At 48.0% G+C, this 23,560-nt stretch overlaps 1 protein-coding gene across 5 annotated transcripts in view; it reads right to left on the bottom strand.

The window, feature by feature from the left end:
- The window catches only part of NKAIN4 (sodium/potassium transporting ATPase interacting 4), a 49,572-nt gene that overhangs the window by 13,427 nt on the left and 12,585 nt on the right, over positions 1–23,560 (bottom strand). For all 5 annotated transcript variants that reach the window (XR_004499961.1, XM_015647251.3, XM_033519128.1 and 2 more), the window contains exons 2-4: positions 11,532–11,669; positions 10,945–11,025; positions 2,482–2,679 (exon numbers count right to left, since the gene is read on the bottom strand). Coding sequence is in view for 4 of the 5 variants with exons in the window: in XM_015647251.3 (XP_015502737.1) it covers positions 2,482–2,679; positions 10,945–11,025; positions 11,532–11,669 (417 nt within the window). In the remaining variant the exon portion in view is untranslated. The remainder of the gene's footprint in view (positions 1–2,481; positions 2,680–10,944; positions 11,026–11,531; positions 11,670–23,560) is intronic.

Here is a 23,560-nt window from a genome sequence, read left to right as displayed (position 1 = left end):
AAAGGTGCACACAGATATCAGTGCAAGAGGGAGAAATGAAGGGAATTCTGCTATGAGAAAGCAAAAATCCAGCCTGTGAAAGAGCTATTGTGACCAGATAGCCAAAGAGAGGCAATCAAAATCCTTTAATTCCTTGACCTTCTTTACTCTTTGGATGCAATTACAACCACTGAAAATCTACCTTCTGCCAAGAGCAAGGCATCTCTTGTGCACTGGTTCTCACATAACATCTGCTGTCAAGGCTTGCCTTGCTGCCTCCCTGGGAACCTTCCAACCTGTCAGTCTGAGTGAAAACAACAGACAGGCAGGCAGCGAGTTCTGGCGGCTGGGAAGACATTTCCAATCTCTACCCCATTCAGTGGAGCCTCAGGAAAAGCCCAACCCTCCCCACTCCCAGAAGTACCATATGGACAGCCCAGAGCTATGCCAGGTATTTCAGAACTGGGAATCACTCCCCTCCCTGCTGGCTGGCGAGCTGGGGACGTGCAAGATGAATCCTTGCTGAGGCAAAAGCAAAGCAGATCCTCATCTTGACAAAGTAGTTGCTGCTGCATTTCCCACCTGGGTTGGTAGCATTATCTTTACAATTCATTTCTACACCAGGACAGACTTTTAGATGTTGCCACAATGAGCTTTTATCTCTGATGTGTTTTGTGCTAAAGCACTGAGGAAAAATTTTCACACTGGACCCTACAGCAACTTGTATCATGTGTGGTGACTAATATGCCCAAGTTTGATTGCATTCCAGATTAAAGGAACTGCTTTTGCCTTCAAGGAGTACAGACAAGCTCTGAGCAAAGGCAGACTGAGACCTTATGTATCCTCAAATGTATGCCCAGGAGCAGGATGATATAATCAGCAGGAGTCAAGCTGACAGCCAACACTGTGCTCACCATATGGGGCCAGGTTTGCTTTCCCTCTCCTTTGGCATGCAAGACTGAATTCAGGGAGCCTTGCCCCAAGTACACAACACTGCAGTACAGTCCCTCAGGACTCAAGTCCCTCAGTAGTCCCAAGGAATTGGAACTTCCAGAAAAATAAAATAAAGTGCTTGCAGTTGGGCACTGCATATTTAAACAGCGTGGGTTTCACAGTGCAGTATCTGGGGTGAAAACCAAACCAAATCCCCTCACCCCACAACTTCTAAAAACAGTTAGACAAAGCAAAACTGAGCTACTGAAAGCACAATTTTGCCTGTCCCTTGCCCTTCCTAACAGGGAACTGACAATTCTGGTTTCAGACAAGGAGGGAACTAGGTCATGTCTCTTGCTGCATCCCCTGAGCCTTCAAGTTGCTGGTTGTGTTTTTGTGCTATTGATCTGTGTCCCTGCCTGTCTGCAGCACTGTACCTGCCAGCACTCTGGGGACAGCTGCCCGCAATAAAACCTGCCTCAAAGTGAGATAAAGAGAACAGAAAAAGATACTGGCAGGGATCAAAGAGTTTGACCCTCAGAGAGTAAAAAGGGAGAGAACTGGCTGACTGCTTTCAGGCAAGGTATGAGGGAGAAAGAAGACTTGCTTTTTGCCTGACCTCAAAGAAAAGGGGAAAAGCTCCATTCCTCCCACTACATGACAAAATTACATGAGCATTTCAGAGCCAGCAGCAGTTACAGATCTGGGGCTTCAATACTCTGCTTTTATTACAGGACAAGTAGAAATTTGGTTCAATGCATAGTCCAGCCCATATGGGTGTCTTGCCTACACATATTTTAACCCCTTTTCCAAGGTTTAGGACTCAACAATTTATTGCGCCTTAAATCTCAGAGAGAAAGAGCAAGAAAGTATTTCCCTAAATCCTGTTTTCTCTTGTATTTCCCTCTTGTCTCCCCATTTGGCCCTTAGTGGTGTTTTGCAGATGTACAGAGAATATCATCACTCATAGAAGCATGGAATTAAGGCTGGAAGAAGCCTTTAAAGATCAAGCCAGTCATCAACCCAGCATCACCACCACGTTCATCACTAAACCATGTCCTCAAAGTGCTACATCCACACATTTTCTGAACACTTCCAGGTATGGTGGCTCCACCACTTCCCTGAACAGTCTGCTCCAGTGCTTTACCACCCCTTCTATGCAGAAATTGTCCCCAGTATCCAAATTAAACCTCCCCAGTGAAATTTGGTGTAATTTCCTCTTGTCCTGTCAGAACTCTTGCTTTTGACCCTCCTCCAGAAAGGTCTCTGTCCTTGTCAAAACATGAATTCCCACACCCCAACAGGGATTCAGAACCCTTTGTTACTGCATGGTTGCAAAGATGCATTACTGCAGGCATCAGGTTGCTGATACCCATTCCCAACTGCTTCAAGGAGTATTTTTTGTACAAGAGAACAGCAGAACAATCAAACAGAACACATTCACAGAGGCTTTTGCAATCAGGCAATACAAGAAGTGCTGGAAAATGCAGGCCAATCCCTGTGGCTGGAAAAAACCCCAAACCAAGCAGCATTTCCTCAGGAATTGCTGGCCCCCGGCGAGGCACTCACCGCGATGAGGATCTGGAAGGAGCTGTGCATGACCTCGATGTACCGGTACTCCAGGGCACAGCCGATGACAGAGATGTAGGAATGGTTGTCCAGCCCCTTGAGGCCAGACATTGAAGCCTCCTTCCTTACACAGCCAGGGCCATTTTCACTCCACCAGGATTGGTGCCGGGAGATGTTGAATGTCAGGAGTTCGCTGTCCTAAAGGGAAAAGTTGCAAAGAGATCTCTGTTTCCTCTGAGAGTGTCAGACATGCTGTCAGATGCAGGTTGTATTAAATCAGTGGAAAAGTTAGTTTCTGAGGTCCCCACCCATCAGAAATGCTAGCACAGATCAAAGCACATTGGGTTGATATTCCTTCATAGAATCATGGAAGGTTTGGTTTGGAAGAGACCTTAAAGAACCGTCCACTAATCCAGGTTGCTTCAAGCCCCATTCAGCCTGGCCTTGAACACCTGCAGGGATGGGACAGCCACAGCTTCTCTGGGCAACCTGTCCCAGGGCCTCAGCACCCTCACAGGGGAGAATTTCCTCCTATTGTCTAATGTAAACGTATTTCCCAGGCAAGCTGCTGTGGTGAGAACCATTCCTGAGGCAGCCCTGCAACAAATCCATTTCACCATCCTGTAGCACAGCTGCAATGCAGGCTGCAGACCCAAGAACATTTTGCTAGTGGTATCTTCACCCAGAAAAGAACCCTCAAGTTTTGGGTTTGGGAGATGAACCATGTAACTCTAGAGGAAAAAGGTGGCACTAAATGTCCTGCCAGGCTCTTCTCAGCACAGGAATCAACCCAAGCAGCTGAAAAATATGAACTTCACAACCCCAAAGCGAGTTTCAAAACCCAACAGATCTTCCTCTGTTCCTAGCTTTTAACACATCTGACAAGATGCTGGACCATTTTTGCCTGATTTCCTTCCACACTCTTCACATCTGGTGCTTCTGCATCTCCTGTCAGCCCCAGGTCAGCTTACCCAGCCGAGCTGACCCCACAGTGCTGACTGCAGCTTCTTGTAAACATCTCCCCTTGCAATTTCTTACCAACCTTACCTAGAGAGGCTTTTTGTTTTAGTGCCTTGTCTTTGCTAGGTAAATACTTTAAACCAGTTCAGGGGGTTATGCTACACAAGCAGTGCAGGCCTTGGGTGTGCAGCCACGTGCTTATTTAAAAATGACCACACTTTCCTCACACTTGAGAAAAGTGCAGTATTTACAGGAATACACAGAGAAGCTTTGGGATTTTGAGCTTGCAGGACATGGCAAAGCACTCCTGCAGGTGAAAGACAAACTCAGGACTGGCTGAACAGCTGCAACCCTTCATGGATGAGTGCCAAGTGCTGGCTACCCCTGAAGTCCTCTCAGGTCACTTTGATCAACAATCTCTTTTGACCACAAAACAAAGCAAGGGCTTGGAAGTTTTATTCTGAAGAATAGATTAAAAAATTTGAAGGCAGAGAATCTGTATCTCTGCAGAGAGAGATGGATGCTGGATACACACCCATTACTAAAGGTTTTAGCACCTATCCATAAACTATTTCACACTGCTCGTGCCAGGGTCCTACAGTCCCAGGAGGAAAGCTGTGGCTCCCAGAACAGCAGCAGTCAGAGCTTGGGGTATTCACACTTCCCAACATGGAAAACCTCACATGGCAGCTCCTTTGTGTCAGCTCCCCGTAGAGTGAAAAGGAAAAACAGATTCAGAGCAGCTTATCCAAGCTCCTGCTCCAAATTACCCTCTGGAGAGAGGGCCTGTCTCCACAGCCAACACAGGAGCCAAGCCAGGACGTCCTGCAGATATAAAACACGGACACAGAAAAGCACATCCAGGGCCAAACTCGAGTCACAGGGGCAGGAATCTGAATGCCAGCCAGAGCAGCAGGGAACGGTCCCCAGCTGCCCCACTCTGCACCTTGTGTGGGGACCCTGTCCACCACAGACACCCCGAGCCAGCCTGCAGAGCCAGCACTCAAACCTGCTGCAGGAAGCACGTGTTGAGAAATGTGGACAATTAAGTGAGAAGACAGCTGCCAAGCTCCTGACATAATCACCACAGCAGATGGCATGTGCTTTACAGGGGATGGAGGAGGGCACGGAGATGGAGCGGGGCACTGGGGCAAAGGCAGCCGGAATAGCAAACACAATGGGGAAAACTCCATTAACAGCTGGAAGTTTAGCCCTCTCCTGGGCTTCACCCTTCAGTGGCCCACACAAAGCTCAGAAAGGCACCAAATCACAGCTTTTCTGCAAAGCTTGTTCTTTTCCCCCCAAGTTTGCATGTTCTGAGGCTCATGGATTTTCCCCAGCCAAAGCCAGCCTCCAAGTGGCTGGGCTCTTCTCCCTTTCACAAGCCACTCTGCTTTGGTTGGGGAAAGAAGCAATCCTCTTTCTCAAAAAGCAAAACAAACCCCCACAAACAAACAAACAGAAAGCAAGAAACCTCCAAAACAACCAAGAAACCCCCCAAAGTGAATTCCTGTTTCTTTGCCTGGGGCTCCCCGCATTAGCACTGAACCAAAGCTGTTCCCCAGGGCACCACAGGATCTTCTCTCAACCTCAGTCCCCAGGGCTTCCCTCTCCCAGCTCACAGATGGTGCTTTCCCAAACCTTCTGCCTCACTGATGCAGACAGACCCCTCAGTGTCCTCTCTGCTCCTTACAGAGGAGTCACTGTGTGTTTGGCAAAGTAAGAAACAGGCTGCTCTCCTTCTAGAATCTCCCTTTTGTCAGCTTTCAGAGATTTGGCTCTGGCTTAACTTCACTGAACTTGCTTGTAAATCCAGCCTGAAAAAGCAGAACAGGTGTGGCTGGAGGTGGGCAGGTGGAGGAACAGGAGGTCCCAACCACCACTCACTGCCTTGTGCCCACAGTCACACTCCAGCTCTGAGGAAAAAGGAAAAAAAAAAAACCCCAAAAATAAAAAGTTATACATCAGTGAAGGGCAAATTGGCAAAACTGAGCACATTTGGATTCTAAAAACGCCACAATGCCTCGAACTCACGAGCCATCCATCTCACAGATGTAAAGTGAATACTGATTGCACACTGGGATCAGGGAATGTCTCTGTGTTCAGAGCCACCCTCCTGAACCAGCACCTGCCTGGGGCAGAGGGCAGCACGAACCAGAGGGTCTCAACACACAAAGCAGAGCTGTTGCTTTGCCCTGTCCCTGGCTGGATGCCCTCGGGGGATACCTGTGTGATGGGGCACAATAAAAAGAGCACTCAAGAAAATCCCTTAATTGACCTCCCGTTGCTCAGAGCTTGCTTGGAGACTGTGAAAATAACTTCAGGATGTCTCCTGTGGTTTGCCAGCTTCGTTTGTGAGAATACAGTTGGAGAGAAGCGAAACCATGAATTAAACAGAACAGCACACAAAAATCAGGGGAAAAGAGCCAGTTTTAAGAAGGTTTAGGGAACAGCTGTCTCCCAAAAGCTTTCTGCGATGCATTTGAAATCTAAACACACTGGAATGCTCCCAGGAGTGGAATGTGGGTTGGGAGATGTTAACCAGTGCCAGCAGTGTCCAGGCCTGCTGCGGGGAGAGGGGTCAGTGTGTGCCCAGCCCCAGCAGGGCTGTCACTGCCTCTAACCTCCAGCCTGGAGGGAAACACGAGCCAGGGCCGAGCCAAGATCCTTCTCAGGAGCACCTTGAAGGCCAGCCAAAAAATCACACCTCCCTCTGACCTGCTGCAGCACCTGGCTGTGACCTGTTTGCCACCAGGGTGAGAGGGAAGGCAACAGCACCAAAAACTGCACAGAGTCTGCTTTCCCCAGCGTGTCCCACGGGAAACTCACACCTACCTCCAACACCCACGGAGCCAGCTGCGCTCCTTCGCTAAAATAGCTTCCTGAAAGCTGTTCTGAAATTATTTTCTAAAGGGACACTATCAGAGATGGTTTTATTTTTTTGCTGTTAACAGTCTTCTGAACTGCCTCCCTCAAATTTCCTTAATTATCAGGCAAAACCACTCTGGAACAAACTGAACCTCGTTTGGGAGCTGCCAGAGATTGACAGCAGAATCATTGTAAATCTTTGTAGATGGAAACATTTCTTATTAAAATAGGAAATGCAATGTTCAACTTTCAGTCCTGTGCTGGGAGTAGCTGCATCACCTTGAGACACAGAGGAACACTCCTCATGTCTCTCAGTGGGTTTGCTGACAATGCCACAGCATTTAAAAGCCAAATCCCAGGCTTCCAAGTTCTAAATTTAGAAGGAGTTGAGGGACAGTTTTACGTACACATGAATTTATCCATCCTCCTGCTATTTTAACCAGGTACAAAGTCATCCCAAGCTGCCATCCAGGTTCTCTGAAATACAAATAACCCCCATTTGACTCACAAGGGCTGCTTCCATTTCAAGAGGAGATTTAGACCACCAGGGCTCTGGATTCAGATCAAAGCAGTGCATAGACATGAGAATATAAAGGAAGGATAAAAAAAAATAAATTAGAAGTCACCATTCAAGAAGAATAATTCCAGAGGGAAAAGACAAAGGAATTCATTGAAATACATTGAAATACAGGACAGCAGTTCCTCAAACCTCTCTGAACATTTCTCAAGTCCATGATGAAGAGTCAGTCAGCATGGCAGCTGGACAGACAGATGCTCATATGTCTTAACAGCAGGATTTTAATAATTAACTCAGACTGAGGGGTTGCAGGAGGGATGAATTTCATGCTCGAGTAAACAGGGAGAAGCTTAACATATTATTGCAAACACAGCCTGGAAACTTCAGAGCTAGCTCCTAGCAATTCACCTACCCAAATAGCCAGATGGACACGGGGAAAACAGGGAGATGGGACAGGAGGAGCAACAGCAACCTGGAAATTGGGCTGTGAGCCCCAGCACAGAGCAGGGGCACAGCACTTGGAGCTGCAAGTGTGCTCAGGAGTATGAACAGAGCAAATCAGCAAGGCAATGCTGCCAAAAGCTGCTCAGAGACACATCACCACCTCCCTGCCAGTGCTGAGAAGCAGCCCTGCAAATCCAGGTTGCTCCAGCACTCGGCTGCTCACTGGCAGAGCACTTGCAGGAAAGCTGGCATGGGCTGTGTGCTTGGGGAGGCCCTTCCAGCAGCAAGGGAAGTGCTTCCTCAGACACTTGTGCTGATCCACCTGGGTCTGGCCACCCAAGGAAGCTCTGCTGGGCCATATTTCACACTCTTACTCCTGCTGAGAAAAGATTCCAAGATAAAAGACCCTGTCAGGATAGAAAGACAGAAATCAAGTCAGTTTAGCTCTTCCAAGGAGCAAGGAATAGATTCAGTGTTCAGTAAAATGTATTTTCCTTTCCAATATAAAATTCAGTATAACTAGTGATTGGTGGTTGGTTAGTAATTAGTTATAACTCCCCTGAGCAGGGCTGACCAGAACAGCATCCTCAGCAATTCCATGGCCAGGAGACATGGAATGGACATGCTGGAATAACCTGGAGGATAAAGGAGCACTTCAAGAAATGTGAAAAACATGAGGAAAGAGAGGGTGAGAAGTGGTGGCAGACAACAGAGTGGAGGAAAGATGCAGCAGAGAACAATTCCTTGGTAAGGGAAAGCAACAGGCAAATTGTACCTACCAGCCCTTATTCTACTGATCACCTAAAGTTTATAACTGAGAGATTGTCTCAGCCCCTTTGCCAAATTACTCATGGGCTGACATGGACTGTGGGCTCCCTGGTTTCTGTTCATCAAATCAGCCAGGCACCCAAAGCAAGGGGGGCACAAGAACAACGTCCCTGTTCTTGTGAACAGACTTCCCTGCTCCCATCCTGTATTCCTCCACCACTGTGAAATCAGATCTAGGCAGCAGAGCATAAAGAATTGTTTGCAATGAGTGCACATAACTGTTTCCTCATCTTTTCAGCTCCCTGGGCTTTTCTTAAGTCTGTTACATCGGAAACACTTGAACCCTTTCTATCCTATCTTTTTCTCACCCCACCTGAGTTATCACCTCTCTCAGTGGCTCTGGACTGTCATTACCAGGCACCAAGTTAACAAACTCCATTCTGTCGATTTCCCTGCCCTTTCTGCATTCTCCCACTGTAAACAAGCTGCTGACAGAGCCTGTCCTGGCAGGCTGCCCTTGTCAGAACCCAGCAGGGTCAGTGCAGGGCTGGCAGGAATGCCACTCTCCCCAGGCTCACCAGCAATCACAGAGGAAACAGCACCCTGAAGCCCTGCAAAGCTCTCAGTCCCTTAAGGGACTTGCACAACCCTGTCCAAGCACTCCCCAGTGTGTTCATGCTTAGTCTAGTAGTTAATGAGTTATTGTTTATCAGTCCATCAGCCTCTCCCTCCAGCAAAGCTCTTCTTCCAATATTTGCAATTTCCCTGCCTACTGCCAGGCTCAGGATGAGCTTTGACTTCTTGTCAGGACTAGAGGGCAGCCTCCTCCCGTGGGCCCTGGGGCACACAGAGGTACCTGCAGCCCTGCTGCACACTGCCCAACACTCCTACAGCCAAGCCCAGATGTCCTTCTGGGGCCTGATCCCAGCACTGACACAATAAAACACCAGCTGGCCTTGGCTCAGCTTTCCAGAGGTGCAGCAGGAGAGCCCGGCCTGGGAAGTGTCCTACAGAAACCTCAGCTCCTGCTTCAGGTGGATCTTTTGGTCTCTTGTGAAGCACAGATTTGTTTTGCCACTACAAAGACCCAAATTACTTCAGTGAAAGTGGAGGAGGATGGAAAGCAGCATCATTAGCTTTCCTTACAAAACAGCTTTTTAAAGTGAGAATAACTCATTAAGAACAGAGGCAAGGCTGTCAACTACTTTGCAGCCAAACAAGCACAAATTCTCTCTTCATTTTGCTGGCTGCCATTAAATGAACTAATTTCTCATTGCAGCCCAAGAGGAAAGTCCACTGAGTCAGTAACAACTTACACTGCAGCCCAATTCTGTAAAAAATGTCCCCAGTCACAAGTGTCACCCTGTAGGCTACATAAAGCCTCTCTGTGTGCTGGCTTGGCTAAAATGAGCCAAGCACAGAGCAAGGTTACCAGGTGAAGCTCCTCTGTGGCACAAAAAAAGGAGTTTGAGGTGCTGTTTGAATTGCAGAACAGCAACCTGACGTGTTGCAGTGCAGGTTGGGATTAGCAAACACGAGTATCCAGCTGGCTGGAAGCAAACACTGGCTCTGAGAAGCTCCCAGAGCAGGTTATCAAGCCAACATTTTCTCTGCAGGAGGGAGCATTTAAACAGTTACATAAAATTCCTTTTTTTATCAGTTGGTCGCAGCCAACATCGAGATCATCTCAGGCTGAGATTTCGGACTATGAATAATCACTGTTTTGGGCGAGAACTCCCTCAAAGTTTATGGAGATAATTGAGGGGGAAAATGAAGATGAATTGAGACATTAGGAAGTTATATTTTCTTATCTGCAAAGGATTTAGGCTGCCACTCCTGACTTGCTGTGGGCCTGATAAAACCACAGGGCAATTCCAATTATGACAGCAACTCCAGAGCATGACCTGGGAATTTAGGCCAGATGTGGAGTGCTCTGAAATGAACCTGCATCCCACAGTCACTCTGAATGCTGTGCTACAGCAACACTCATAATTCATTGCTTACAGCCCAGACTTAATTTAGGGCCTGCCTCCCATTTTTATTATTTCTGACTCACCCCTCATTAGGCAGACAGCAATACTCAGCTAATCTAGTCTTCAAAGAGCTTTGCATATTAACTCACAACACCCTGGCCAGCAGCCAGGAGTAACTACCACTGTGCTTGAGAAGGAAGAATTAAGGCAGGAAAGCCACATCCCAAGGAGAGGAGCCAGATCCCTCTGGGGAGGGATGTTCTCTGTTCAGCAGACAGAGGAGCCTCTCCCCAAAGGTACAACAGGAAATATTTTGCCTGGTGTGGCAACAACCAGGTATTTATCCCTGCTGCTGAAGTGCAGCAAGTCTTCAGCAGGACTGGGAGGCACAAAAATACCAAGAGCTGGTCAGGTGTGGAGTTCCAGCAAAGTCCTTGGTTCAGGTCCACCCAGCCAGACCCTGCAGCAGCCCTTCCCTGGGACAGGCTGGCAGAAAGGCCACTCTCAGTGCTGCTGGAGGGGCCTCCCCTCCACCACACACCTTCTTGCCAAGGTGGTCTCAGACCCCAAGAGGATCAGCTGCAGTCTGGTTATCTCCTAGCCCTCCTCAGCATCACTGCTGGGAATTGGCCCCCAAACCCCCTCTCCCCTCAGGGTGACTCTGCTGCCAGCCTGCTGTCACCTCTCTGCCTGCTGTGAGGGCAGGGTTTATTCCAGCACCACCTGCACCAACCAGCTGAGAGCTCCAGAAATCAAGAGTGGCTCCTCAGCTCCCCACACAAGCAGCAGAATTCCCCATCCTTGATAAAGCAGCCCTCTCCACAGGCAGGAGGGCAGGACCCAGGCAGCCCCCACCCCTCACCTCACCCATGGCAGCCCTCCCCTCCCCTCCCCACCCAGCTCCATCCCCTGTCTGAGAGCCTGGGCACTCACCTTGGAGAGCCCTCCCACTTCTAAGTAAAAGCAGATGATGAAGATGTTCCAGGTGACCCAGACTGCAGTCCAGATGGCATACTGGGAAGGAATGGGGTTGGGGAGAGAGAAGCAATAAACATGAGGAAGTGACTGGAATTAGTGTGTATATACATATATCTATATTTATATTGATGTATGTGTGCTCTAGCTGGGGACAGTGGAATGCCCTGAGTCAGCACTGAAATCCTTTTTCCCTTTCTCTGTTTTCCATATTCAGATGCTCTCCTGCCTGATAAGACACACACAGGGGGCAAAGAGTCTGGAGGGCTGGAAAAGCTTCTGTGCTGCATTTCTCCAGCCCCTCACCCTCCCTCTCTGCTGGGCAGCGTTTGGGCTGAAGAATTATCTGAAACCTTCCAAGTTTAGCAGAAGCACAGCTCACTGAACAGGGGATTCCTGAGCACATCCAGGCCCCTCCTGCTAGAACAGCGTGCAGGGCTGGTGCCTGATCTCCCAGGGGCTTTGCAGTGTCCCTGCTGCCAGCCACATCCCCGGAGCACAGGCTGGGACAGGCTCTGGTGCTGGGAACAGAACGTGTCACTCACCACCACGATGTAGCGAGGTCTGTACTGGATGGTGCCGAACAGCCCCAGGATAACGATGATGATGTGCAGGAAGTTGGCGAGGATAGGGGCCCACTGGTATCCCAGGAAGTCGAACACTTGTCTCTCTAGTGCAGCAAGCTGGAAGGGAGAAGGAAAAGGAGAGTTACAACTTCTGCACCCATGTGTTTGTTCTCAAGGTTTTGACACGCTCACTGAGCAAATCCCCGCGGCAGCTGAAGGTGGGACTCTGTTCCCAAAGCAATTTTCTGCCTCTGAACCAGGTCAGTAGGACACAAGGCTTGTTTACACATCCCCCTTCCCCTCTGGTCTCATCCCAGCTCCTCTGATGGCTGAGCTCCAGGGCTGTGTGGGACATTCCTCTGTGCTGTGCACCCTGGGGCTCTGGCAGAGGACAGAGGGGAGCAGCGGGATGGGAACATCTCAAATGTTGAACGTGAAATACATTCACAAAGATGTCAGTGTAACTTTCTAGAGCTCATTTGTCAGAGCCTTCAGCATCACTCCATCACTCCTGACACCTCCTATGTTTCTGCTCTCCAGCACACATCCATCAAAGTGAGGGAGAGGAGGAAACTCTCCCCTCCACCTTCACCCCTCAGAAAATGCTGCCACCAGGAAAGGAAATTCTGCCAACACATCAGTTTTCCAGGACAGGCTGTGTTCCTCTCCGGCACTAATAACATGGTTCAAGGCTAGTACTGTGTTCTAGACATAAAACTCCATTACTGCTGGAGTGCTGGGGCTGATTTGCAAACTGTATCCACATAAAGATGTGCTTTTTACCTGTAGCCATCGTCTGTGTATTGGACAACATCTGGTCCCCTGGCCCTGAGCCTCTGTGCAGCTGAAAGCTGAAAGCTGGAAATGCAATTGCCTGCTGGCCTTTGCATGCCCATGGCCTTTAAATAATGTATTTACAGGAGAAATATTGTGAGTGTGGGGGGCAAAACTGTTAATGCAGGTTTTTCTCCTGTGCCCAGACTGGAGAGATCTCTTTTTTTGTCTTTATTAACACAGTGCAAGCCCCTCCATGGAGCTGTGTCTTCCCTGTCAGTACAAGATTTTAAAGTATGTTTAATTATCACAGTGGGCCACTGGGATTGTGTTATGACATTTCATATTTATTTTTGGCTAAATAAATCATTACAGTTTACTATAGGCTGTCAATATTAATTTAACTCCTAATCAGGCGTTAACCATGAGTAATTCTGGTCTGCTGTGTGTAATCAGCTATGTGACATCTTTTCCTGGCTGGGATCTAAGCACCAGGGCTTCTGTGATGGTTTAAAGCATTTAAAGATGTGAGTGGCTGCAGGTTCCTCTCAAGCCCCATGATGAGAAAAGCCACATCTATTAAATGGCCCTTATTCCTCCTTCTTCCTGGCTCAGTGAGGAAATTGCCTTCACACCTCTCTTGGGCTAGGAAGGTATTGCAATTCCCAACACAACTTTGAAAGTTCAATAAAAATCTGTATTTCAAAGAAATCTGTGGTTAAGGGCAATCAGTCGGGGAGGGGGTAGGCAGCTTTCCCTCTAAAGTATCTTATTCCCAAGGAAAGAAGGACAGAGAGCAGGGAAGGAATGGATGCAGTCACTAAATCTCTCTCTTTTGCCAAATAATCTTTCCTTATGTGCACTCTGAGCCCCCTGAAGCACCTGGAAGATGCTGTGGCCACACAGGGGGCTGTGCTCCCCCCAGCACAGCAGGTTTGCTGCTCTCCTCAGAAACACCAGCCACAGGTTAAACACTTAATCCTGCAGGAGGGATTAACACACATACCTTAACGACATTGGGACATTTGGGATCCTGACTGGCTGGCAGTGGGCTGCTGGACTGTGCCCCTTCATCCAATCAGGCATTTAATTGGCTTTGTGTGTTCCAGGAGCAGCGTGTGCCCCCAGAGCCCCAGCCAGCCTGGGGACACAACGGGGTGTTGGCTGAGCTGACCCCTGCCCTGCCTCCCCTCTTGCCCTCAGGTTCTGAAAATCAGGATAAACACAGATCACTCCTAGCCCTGCCTTCTGCTGGGAGCTCTCCCCCTCCAGAACCAGGGCAATCCATGTCTGGAGGAGTGTTTTCCTCATTCTACTCCACCAGTGTTTGTCACTAGGGCTGTGTAAAGAGGGGAAAGCTGGTCCTTCCACGGCCTTGTGATGTTTCCTGGTTTGTTTGCATCAGGGAAAAGATTGGGCTGTAAAATGAGGGATAAACAACTACCCTGGAGATGGACCTGCCAATCTTCTCGGCCTCAGATTTGGGCACAGCTCCTTGAGAAGTCTCTGGATTTTTCCCCACAACCTCAAAAATTACCTCACACCATACTTTCTTCTCCCTCACCTCGTCTCCAGGTTCTTTCCATCCTGATTTACTTTCTTTTGCCACTTTCCCAGCATTATTAAACTGTTTTTGTGCACCTGGGAGCTTCAGGCATGACTCAGCTGGTCCAGAGATGGGCTGTGCCCATCTGCCGGCCCAGGGAAGGAGAGGGGATGTGGGATGTGCGAGCTCACACAAGCTGTTTCCTCATTTATAAAAATAAAATTACAATTTTCTGTAAAACACGTTGGTGACAAGCAAATGCTACTGATGAAACTCCAACGCTGTGCTAGTGACAGGCAGGGAGTGAGTCTGTGCTGCAATCCAGCCATTGGAAATGCAGCCTGAAGTTATCCTGGGCTTCCCCCTGTCCCCACAGGAACTTGCCATAATCAAGGAAGTATTTGCTGAAAACAAATTGATAAGCAACCATTTCACTCATTACACTGCAGTCTGTGTGCACAGCTTACCCACAAAATGCTGCTGGGATTTGCAGGCAAGCAGGGCTGATGTTGGGGCTAAGCTGGCCTTGGTTTGGGGCTGGGATGTGAAGAATGTCTCGGTGCCCTTCAGTCCTGGTCCCTCCAGTCCTGCTCAGAGATGGCAGGGTCAGGGTTTGCCCTGATCTATCTGTCCCCTGGTACTGAACCTCTCGGGGTGCCTCGTGCTGAGCAGGGAAATGCCATCTTTCTCTACTGCTGCCAGGGCTGTGCAGAGCAATATCCTCGCTGTGGTGTTCCTTACAGTGATTCACACTGTCCCATTGAGAAAGCCTATTATATTCCAGAGATACTGGTTGTAAAGAGAAATGTCACAGATTGTGGCACAGGTTTGAACCCACTCAAAGCTGACAGGACCCTTCCATCAGGGAGGACAAATTTTTCTTCTTTATGACTGTTCTTATTAAAACCAGGATTCCTTCTCCTCCTTTTGCTTCTCTAACCCATAGTATACTTTTACCTTTCATTCTTTAAATCAAATGATTTATTGCAGCACTAAAATCAAGAGTTGTGGCAGAATTTTCTCTCCTGAAATAAAGCACATTTCTGCTGATCTGAGTGAAACCAGAGTAGCAAATAACCACGTGAAACAATTGTTAGCCAGGCAAACAACCCAAGCCAAAGTTCTCTCTTGGGCCATCATTCATTTTTACAGCTGGGGAAGAGATGAAAGGCAGAGGGATGTTCTGCATCTCATGGAGCCCATCCCATGGCCCACACACAGGGAGCTCAGAGAGCTCCAGACATGCTCAGCACACCATAAAACTTCACCAGAGAGGGAAGCTGCCCCTGAGCTGGAGGAGTGTCCATAGAAAAGGACATAGAAAATAGGAAAAATGTCCTAGAAAACACCTCAATGTTTCAAATGTAGCTTCTCATTGGGGTTTCAAACCATTCCAGTTGCTTTTCCAATGGCTCTGGCAGGACAGTGTCACTGGCAGGTGTCACTGCCAGCAGGACACTCCGAGTTGGTTCAGCATGGCGTGCTTGTTTAAATTCTAGTCCCTCAAATCTTTTAGATCCCCTCAGCTTTGTCTTCTGTTGCTCCTCTCCTGCTGATAAGCTGGAGAGTCCAACCTGTTCCCCTGTGCCCCCATACTGCTGAGAGGAAGGGATGCTGTCAGGTACCTGTAATTCCTGAGCTCCCTGTCCTTTATAGCCAGCTATCAAAGCCATGTTATCAGCCAGATTTGCTCTTCTTAATTTATTAAGCTTTTAAAGCCTTTAATCGTATTTGGTTTGTATCTGTGTCTTTCACTGCATTTCTGAAATCAATTTGGACACAAATGAAAAAATATCAGTCTCAAGACAAGTTGATGTGACTCATACAGAAACAGGAAAGGTGCTCAGAAAACCCCACAACAGGTTCAGTCACACATCCATTTGTATCTGTTTCTGTAAACAAACCTGCTTTTAACCTTTCCAAGCTCAGCTTTAATAAGAGATTTATTTTCAAAATTAAATGTCAGAAATAAATATCCAAGTGTGCAATAAAGGGAACCAATGGGAAAGGCTGATCCTACTGCTGAAAGAAAAAAACAGAAACAAAAAAAAACCCAACAAAAAAGCGAAGAAAAAATGTTTTACCAAGAAACCCAGGCAATTTTCCACTTGACCTATAAGAAAACAACCTGAAAACTCCTTTGCCACTCCTTGTCTCTCAGTGCTGTGAGGACAGCCTCACAGGCTGCTCCAGCTCCTGCTCCTCCCCCAGCTTCAGCTGGGACAAAATTTACCACTTAACCCCCTGTCTGTCCCTCCTCCCCAGCCTGAACCCAGCAGGAGCCTCAGCTGCAGCCCTGGGTCCCCACTGCCCTGCTGGGATGATGTTCTGGGCTCCTGCCTGATCCCAACTCCCTGATCCAGGGTTTGATTTCCTGCCAAGTGGCTTTGCTTTTTAAGAAGATGCTCTTCCTTTGTCTGCTGTGCAAACACCATCAGAGCTTTCACTGGAAAAGGTCATGGGCCTTTTCTTGAGGAAAAACATGCACTGGTTTCCTGAGGTGTTTTGGCCATGAGATGTGATGGCTCGAGCTCAGGGCAAAGTCTCAGTGCTACTGCCCCTATGAGGCAACATGCAAGGATGGGAATTTACATCCTGCTACCTGAATTAAAAAGTATCAGATTGTGTAATTTGATAAATATATCTATTTAGGTTTTGAACACAACTATCTTCTTTTTCCACATGGTTTAAGTTTGGCAATGCTAAACACCTATCTGCTGTTTGGTATTATTAATATATTGGTATTATTATGTTATAATGTTTAATTCTACACATCTTCCTATATAATTCCTTTGACTTTGTAAATGCTGGGACATTGTTAGAACTAAAGAATCCTAAACCCAAGCTGCTGTGTGCTGAAACTATCAGAAGTGAGCAAAAAATTCGCTTCTGTGCTAGTGTTTATTCAAGGTGGAGAAGATTCTGTGAGCAGAAAAACAATTAAACAGTAAGCCTGCTTTTACCACAGTGGCTGCATTTCTAAATAAATATGAATGGTTACAATAGCTCTTTAATTAAGTTTATCTGAAAAAGCAGCTCAGTGAACCATTGCTTCCCATCCCCAAATGGAGGGGCTCGTTCTGCGAGGTGCCACGTCCTTGTCTCTCCCAAAGTCAGCCTCTCACGTGCTCACACCCACTGCATTCACCAAATCTCATTTTTCTTCAGTAAGTGTTGTCAAGGAAACCTTCCTTGGGGCCTGGTGATCCACAGCTCCTTTCCCAGCATCCCTCTCCCCACCACAGAGGTCAAGAGACTAATTGCACAGGAGGTCTCTGTTTGTCACTTGCTCTCTCAGGCATCTTTGGCCACTCTGGCCACTGTGTACAATGTGCCCCATTCTCTGCTCCTCTGCTCTGTTCTCTCCCCAGAAGCTGCTGAAACTCTGCTATTCACACAGACATTAGAGAGGCCTCCAACAGCAGGGCTGATACTTTGAAGTCATTTCTATTTCTGCAGAAAACTGGTCACTGTGCTGGGCCTGCCAAAGGGCCTGGCAGGGCAGCAGGGAAGTGTCCCCACCATTGTCCCACACCAGGTCACTCCCTGCAGCTGCTCCTGGGCATCACACTCCAGCAAACACAACTTCTAGGCTGATTTGTGCCACATCCAAGGATCAGGACTTTTCCTAGCCCAGAACCATCCTGTGCAGAGCCTGGGCAGGGGTAACCCTGTAACACCCTCCCTGTGTTCATCACAGCTTCTCTGCTGAAGCCTGGGGCGTCCTGCTGTTAAACATCCCAGCACTGAGCCCTCACCTGCTCATTCCCTCCAGCCTGGCACCTCTGAGCTCCGAATTCTCTCCTCCCAGCATCATTTTGTGTGTGGGCAGTGATGCTCTCAGGAGTGCCACTGCTGTGACCTTGAACCCTGAGCTTTCTGCTGCCAAAGCCTCCCAGAAACATCTGAGCTGCAAAGATACGTCATTATTCAGTCCCACATGTCCAAATGCTGTTTAGCATTCCAGGGAAGGCACAATCCTGCTAAACATAAGGGATGAGACTGGCACTGAGCAGTGCAGAAGGCTGTGTTGTGTCTGGAGCTGAGGCTCTGGCTTCAGAGGGCCTGAGGTTTCCTAAGAGCATTTTAGAACCACCAGCTCTGCTCAGCTGAAGACATGGGCCATGCACAACAATTCACAGAATCATGGAATCCTTTAGGTTGGAAAAGCCTTCTAAGATCATGGAGTCCAACTGTTCCCTCAGCACTGCCAAGCTTACCACTAACCCGTGTCCCCAAGTGCCACATTTAACATCTTTTAAATCCCCCCACAAACAGCAACTCCAGCACTGCCCTGGGCAGCCTGTTCCAATGCTCAACAGCCCTTTTGGTGAAGAAATTGTTCCTCATATCCACTCTAAACCTCCGCTGGAACAATTTGAGGCACACATCCAAGCAAACCTCTTAAGCCTTTTTACTCCAAGTGTTAAACTGTGCCACGGAACTGGCAAAACATCAGGAGCTGGCAGTACTTTTTCTAGCAAGACACCACATGCCATGGTCCCTGCCACATCCACAGGTGCTCTCTCCTTGTCCACAACCTTCTCAGCAGGGTGGTCAGCAGGACAGTGGATTAACTGATGTTCTGAATGCTGTTCAGAATCCAGCACCCAGGAAAAAGACTGCTTCCTAGGAGGAAATGATTCAGGAAAATTATTGCTCTGGATTGCCCAAATTTCCCCCAGATCAGGGTCAGTCACATGTCTGATGAGGCCTGTGCTCTGTACCCCTCACAGGCTGTTTGTTTTTATGGCTCCCATCTCCCCTTGGGGCTCAGAGCCCAGGGATGCAGGCCCAGGATATGGGAGATGCTGTGTTCCCTGTGCTCCTGCCAGCCCCTCAGCCCTGCACGCTGCTGTGATTGCTGATTGCTGAGAGCAGCAATCAGCCTCAACTAATAACCAGGTGCCTTTGTGATTTAGGCAGAAAAGCACTCTGATGGGAATGACAAACTTGTTTTATTTGCAACCTACGTCAGCACTCCCACCTAAGTTCCCCAAACATAATTAAATTAATCTGTTGTGCCCACAGTGTTGTCTCCTAAGCCCCCCCAATGCTTTTCTCCTCCCTCAGTTTCATGGCTCAGCTTTGAGTCTCCAGCTTTGGGACAGAGAGAGGAGGCACTGGGGTGAAGGGGAGGTTACTGCATTTGTAACAGACATAAAACACAGTGAGTTTCCTCAACAAGGGCCTGACACTTTTGTCACCCAGATGCCCAGGCTCAGGCTCCACACCCCTGGCTTTCCCTCAGCTGCTGAAGAACTTGCTGAGCTATCTTATCCCACCTCATGCTGCTGATCCTGGGCAAACATCCCAGCTGCTCCCCCAAACAACATCCTGGCGTGGCTGACAGCTTCAGCTCCGGGGAAAAACTTCTCCCACCAGGAGCACAAATTTCCCTGTTGCATGAAATAATATATATTAAATGTGTGCCATTAACCCAGCAGCCATTTCCCTCTGGAGATCTGCTACCAGTTATGAACCCATCTAAACACTCCTCACTCTGTGAGGCAGAGCAGTGCTGGAGATCAGCAGGAATTTAATTTTCTAATAGAGAGATTTATTCCCTACCAACAGGGCTTTATATTGTGTGATCCCTGCCTCTGCTCAGCCATGAAGGCTTTCTGATTTTTGGGCTTCTTCCCATGAAAGGGATGCAGGGGGAAAAAAGTGAAAATACTTGAAAATTAGCCAAGGGGTTGTGTTTAGGGAATATAACATCCTTTTGACCTGCTATCCTAGGCATCATCTGCTTAGCTAACAGAGAGGGAAACTATTGATAGGGCTGACACAAAAGGCACAAGGCTGCCCTGAAACACTGCTTGGGCCAGCACTGCCCAGCCTGTCCTCTCCTGAAGCAGCTCTCTGGAGTCTCCTGGGTGTGGGAGCAGCAGAGTGCGAACAGCTCAGAGATCCCATGAACTCTCAAGTGTACCAGAAACACTTTATATTATTCAGAGGCTTGACCAAAACTCTCAGTGTGTATAAAGCCCATGAGAGACCCAGCTGTCTCACCCAGTCTAGAAAAAAATTCTGTCTCTCTTTGCTGTTTTATAGGCACTTACTGCAAACTGCAATTTTATTTCGCTGCTGTTTACCCCCAAGCTGAATTGTGGCTGTAAATATACCACTGGCAGCTTCCCCAAGGGAGCAGTAGCTCTTGCTTCAGGCTCGAAAAGCCAAGCTCAGTTTTTCCTCTGTCCTGTCCACACACAGCCCAAGAAAGACCTGCTGTGACCAAGTGACACTGAGACCAGCCCCTGCTTTTGGCTGTACGAACAGAAGTGTTCACTGGTGTCCCCTGCCAGTCTTGTTCATGGCTGGCACCTGCAGCACCTCCTCTTCAGGAAGGGTCAGTGGTTCCCTGAGAGACAAAAATGCCTCTCAGAAGGCAAAACACCTGCAGAAAGCCACCTGAAGCCCTTTTTCTCATCCAGCAGAAGATGAGGGTGAGAGGTTTTTGGTGGCCATGGAGCACAGCCAGCAAAGCCCCGCTCTCTGTACAGCTGTGTGTCACAGCAGCCCATGCTCCACAGGATGCTCTCAGCACATGGGGCAAATTCTCCCTGTGCTGCTGGACTTCTGTAGGAATCCTCCAGGGCCTTGTGAGCCAAAGGCCCCTGCTCTGTCCCTGTGCCTGAACCCACAGCTCCCACCCCAGCTCAGCACCCGCTCTCCCCCAGCTCCTTCCTGCACATGGCACTGGGAGCTCCAGCAGCTGATCCCCTTAATTAGGTCACAAATGGATCACGTGTAAAACACTTGCACCAGCCAGGTCCTCTGAAGGAAAAACACGCAAGCCCTGCTACTGGGGTAAAAGCTTGGGAGAGGAAAGATGCCAAAGCTGAAATAACTCTTCAAAACTTTGTCCGTAGGAGCCCTGCTTCAGTTTCTGCTCGACAGCTGGGCCCCTGCTCCCTGACACTGGAGCTAAGTGGTAGCAGTGCTTTAATTTCCTCTTGCTTCTGCTGCAATGCCAGATTGCCTGGATATTCGTAAACAGAAGGAATTTAATGAAAATTATAATTAGAGCCCTGCGGTGCTCTTGCAGGTCGCCTTTACACTGGGCTGCCTATTTACATTACAAATCAGGCTGGTGTCACTGCAGAGTCTACAGCAAGAGAGGAGAATTCATTAAAAGGGAAGCAGGGTGGGTGAGAAATAGGGGAGAGAGAAAATGATATTGTTATTATTAATAATCTAGGAAATTGGGAGCTGCCACGGTCTTGCTGCAGCTTTGCTCCTCGAAGGAAAGCTCATCCTAATCAGCCTGGAGCAGGAGGGGACACAGCACAGTCACCCAGAGACTTCCAAGGCAATTACTGTTCAAATGGACCCTTTTTTTCACAGACAAGGCTTTCTCACCCCACCAGGACACAGAGAAGTGCTCTTATCACCTAGCTGTCAGTTTGGGGGTGTTAGGAAGAGACAACATGAAGCCAAAGGGATGCAGTTCCCATTATTTTGCAGCTTTCCCTTTCCACCTGCCAGCAGCTCCAGATGATGCTTTTTGCCCCCTGTAATGCCACGGGCAGCAGCTCCTGCTCCTGCTCCTTACACTGAGCCCTCAAGCACAACTGGGGACTGTCTTCCCATCTAAGCAGTGAAATTAGGAGTAACTGCATCATTTTACACAGAGAATTGCTGGAAACTTGGGTCCTGTTTGTAAAAAGCTTCTGTAACATTCCACAGCAATAACCCTGCCTCAGCACTAACAGCATCTTCACTGCCATTGTGGTTTTTTGGATGCCCACCTGCCTGGGGTGGCAAAAAGAGGCAGCTTGGGAACTTCCCACAGTGACAGCAGCACCAACTCTAACCCTCAGCTTTCCCTTTTTCTTTCACATTCTCAGCACAGAGAGGTGAACTCCCCCTGCTCCCATGCCTGCATCCCCCCAAAATGAGAAGCTGGAGGTATTTTAGGAGTTGGGCTGCAAACAGGCCAAGCAGTTTGTTTGCTTTTCATCCACACTATCATCATATAAAGTGACCCATACTGTGACAGCTGGGTTTTAATCATCGCCAGTAACACTGATGTTTGTGCTTTGCCCAAAAAAACCCTAACCAAAACACAAAAAATGTGTTTATATCAGTTAAAAAAAAAAGGACAAAATGAAAAATTATAATTGAAAAAACATGTAGCCATTTTGTCAGCTGAAAAATAGATATCAGTGAAGAAATACTGACCAAGTCTCCCCTAATGAATGTACCAGCAAATTTCCAGGCCTGTCATCAGAGCATGAAATGAAAAAGAACTGGGAAGAAAATAGTATTTTGGGCATGAAAAGCATTTAGCAGTTCAGCTTCTGGTTCCAGTAAAATGCTTCTGACAGGAAGAGTTTTAAATTGGAACAAACAGGAAAACAATGATTTTGTTCAAAACAGGGACTGTCAGAGGCTTTCGGGGTATTGCAGGAATTTTCCAATAACCACAATCCCCACAAAGAACTTCCCTCTAAGAAGTGGATAGAAAATGAATCAATCACTATTGATTTTCATCATCTGATTGCTTCTCTTGAAGAAAATCAGTCCTACTTAAGCAATTGATTAGTTACCTTAGCAATTACAGGTAAAACCCTGGCTTTCCTTGCCTCCCTCAAGGCATGTAAACTAGGGATATTCCAGTTTTCCAGCCATTTCAGAGCCAATTTTATGTGATCAAAGATGAGTTCTGAGCTGTCACCCAAATCTCAGGAATCACCAGCACCCTCAGCATGGTCCCTCAGAGGTGAGGAAGGCTGAGCAGCTCCTGGGCTTCTTCCTCAGCTGGAGCTCCCCATGAGCAGCACAGGCTGCAGAGCAGAACCCCAGCTCTATTTTCCCCAAATAAAAGCAAGAAAACAGAGACACACAAAGTGCTCAAACAGATTAATCAAGTAAATATCTCAAGAGGGAGCTGGCAAAAAGTTTAGGCATGATTTGAGGCTGAAAATGTGCCTCTTTCATGGGTGACAGAGTAGTTTGGGAACTGCAAACCGCTCTGGGCAGTCGTGGAAGGGTGAGAGCACAGCTCTGCTGCAAAACATGGTCTGAGTGCTGGGAATCAGGGCTCCAGGGTGGATTTTCTGGGATTCACAGCATGAGAGTGGCTGTGGGGGAAGTCACTGTGGTTTTCTCATGCCCACTGTCTCCTGCACCACTTTGTTTCCTGCTATGTTTGAGAGGAGCTCAGCAAAACCAAAGATTCTCATCAGGGATTTCTCAGGAATACAGAATCATGCTGAAAACCCACTAAGGTTTACCAAATTCTCCCACTGGCACTGATAGCATTGACCACCTCATTTTTGGTGCTGCATGCCCTTTGTTTTTGTTCCTCAGCCCAAGTGGATGATGAAATGAGAGCCGTGACGTTCACTTTGATGGAGGCGAGCTGCTGGCTTTCCAACAGCGTAAATAGGGATTCAGTGCCTTTTAAAAAGCATTATTTTTAAAGGAAAGCCCTTTTGAGTGAGAGCTAGAATGGGGTTATTTTCCACATGACCAAGCACCAAAAGGAAAGCAGCAGCCCAGTCCATGCTCTTATCACCCTCCCTGAGTCACCCACTGGATAGATTTGTCACAAGGTGAAATAAGAGCAAGTCCTCAATTTATTATCATTTTCTACTTGTCCTCCTTAATGCAGTTCCTGCCAGGATGAGTTTGCTGTGGGAAAGTGGAATGAAACCAGGCCTTTCAGTTTGCTGCTAAA

This window comes from Parus major, chromosome 20 (genome assembly GCF_001522545.3).
Source record: "Parus major isolate Abel chromosome 20, Parus_major1.1, whole genome shotgun sequence".
Lineage (NCBI taxonomy): Eukaryota > Metazoa > Chordata > Aves > Passeriformes > Paridae > Parus > Parus major.
This window is presented reverse-complemented; position numbering and strand designations above follow the sequence as displayed.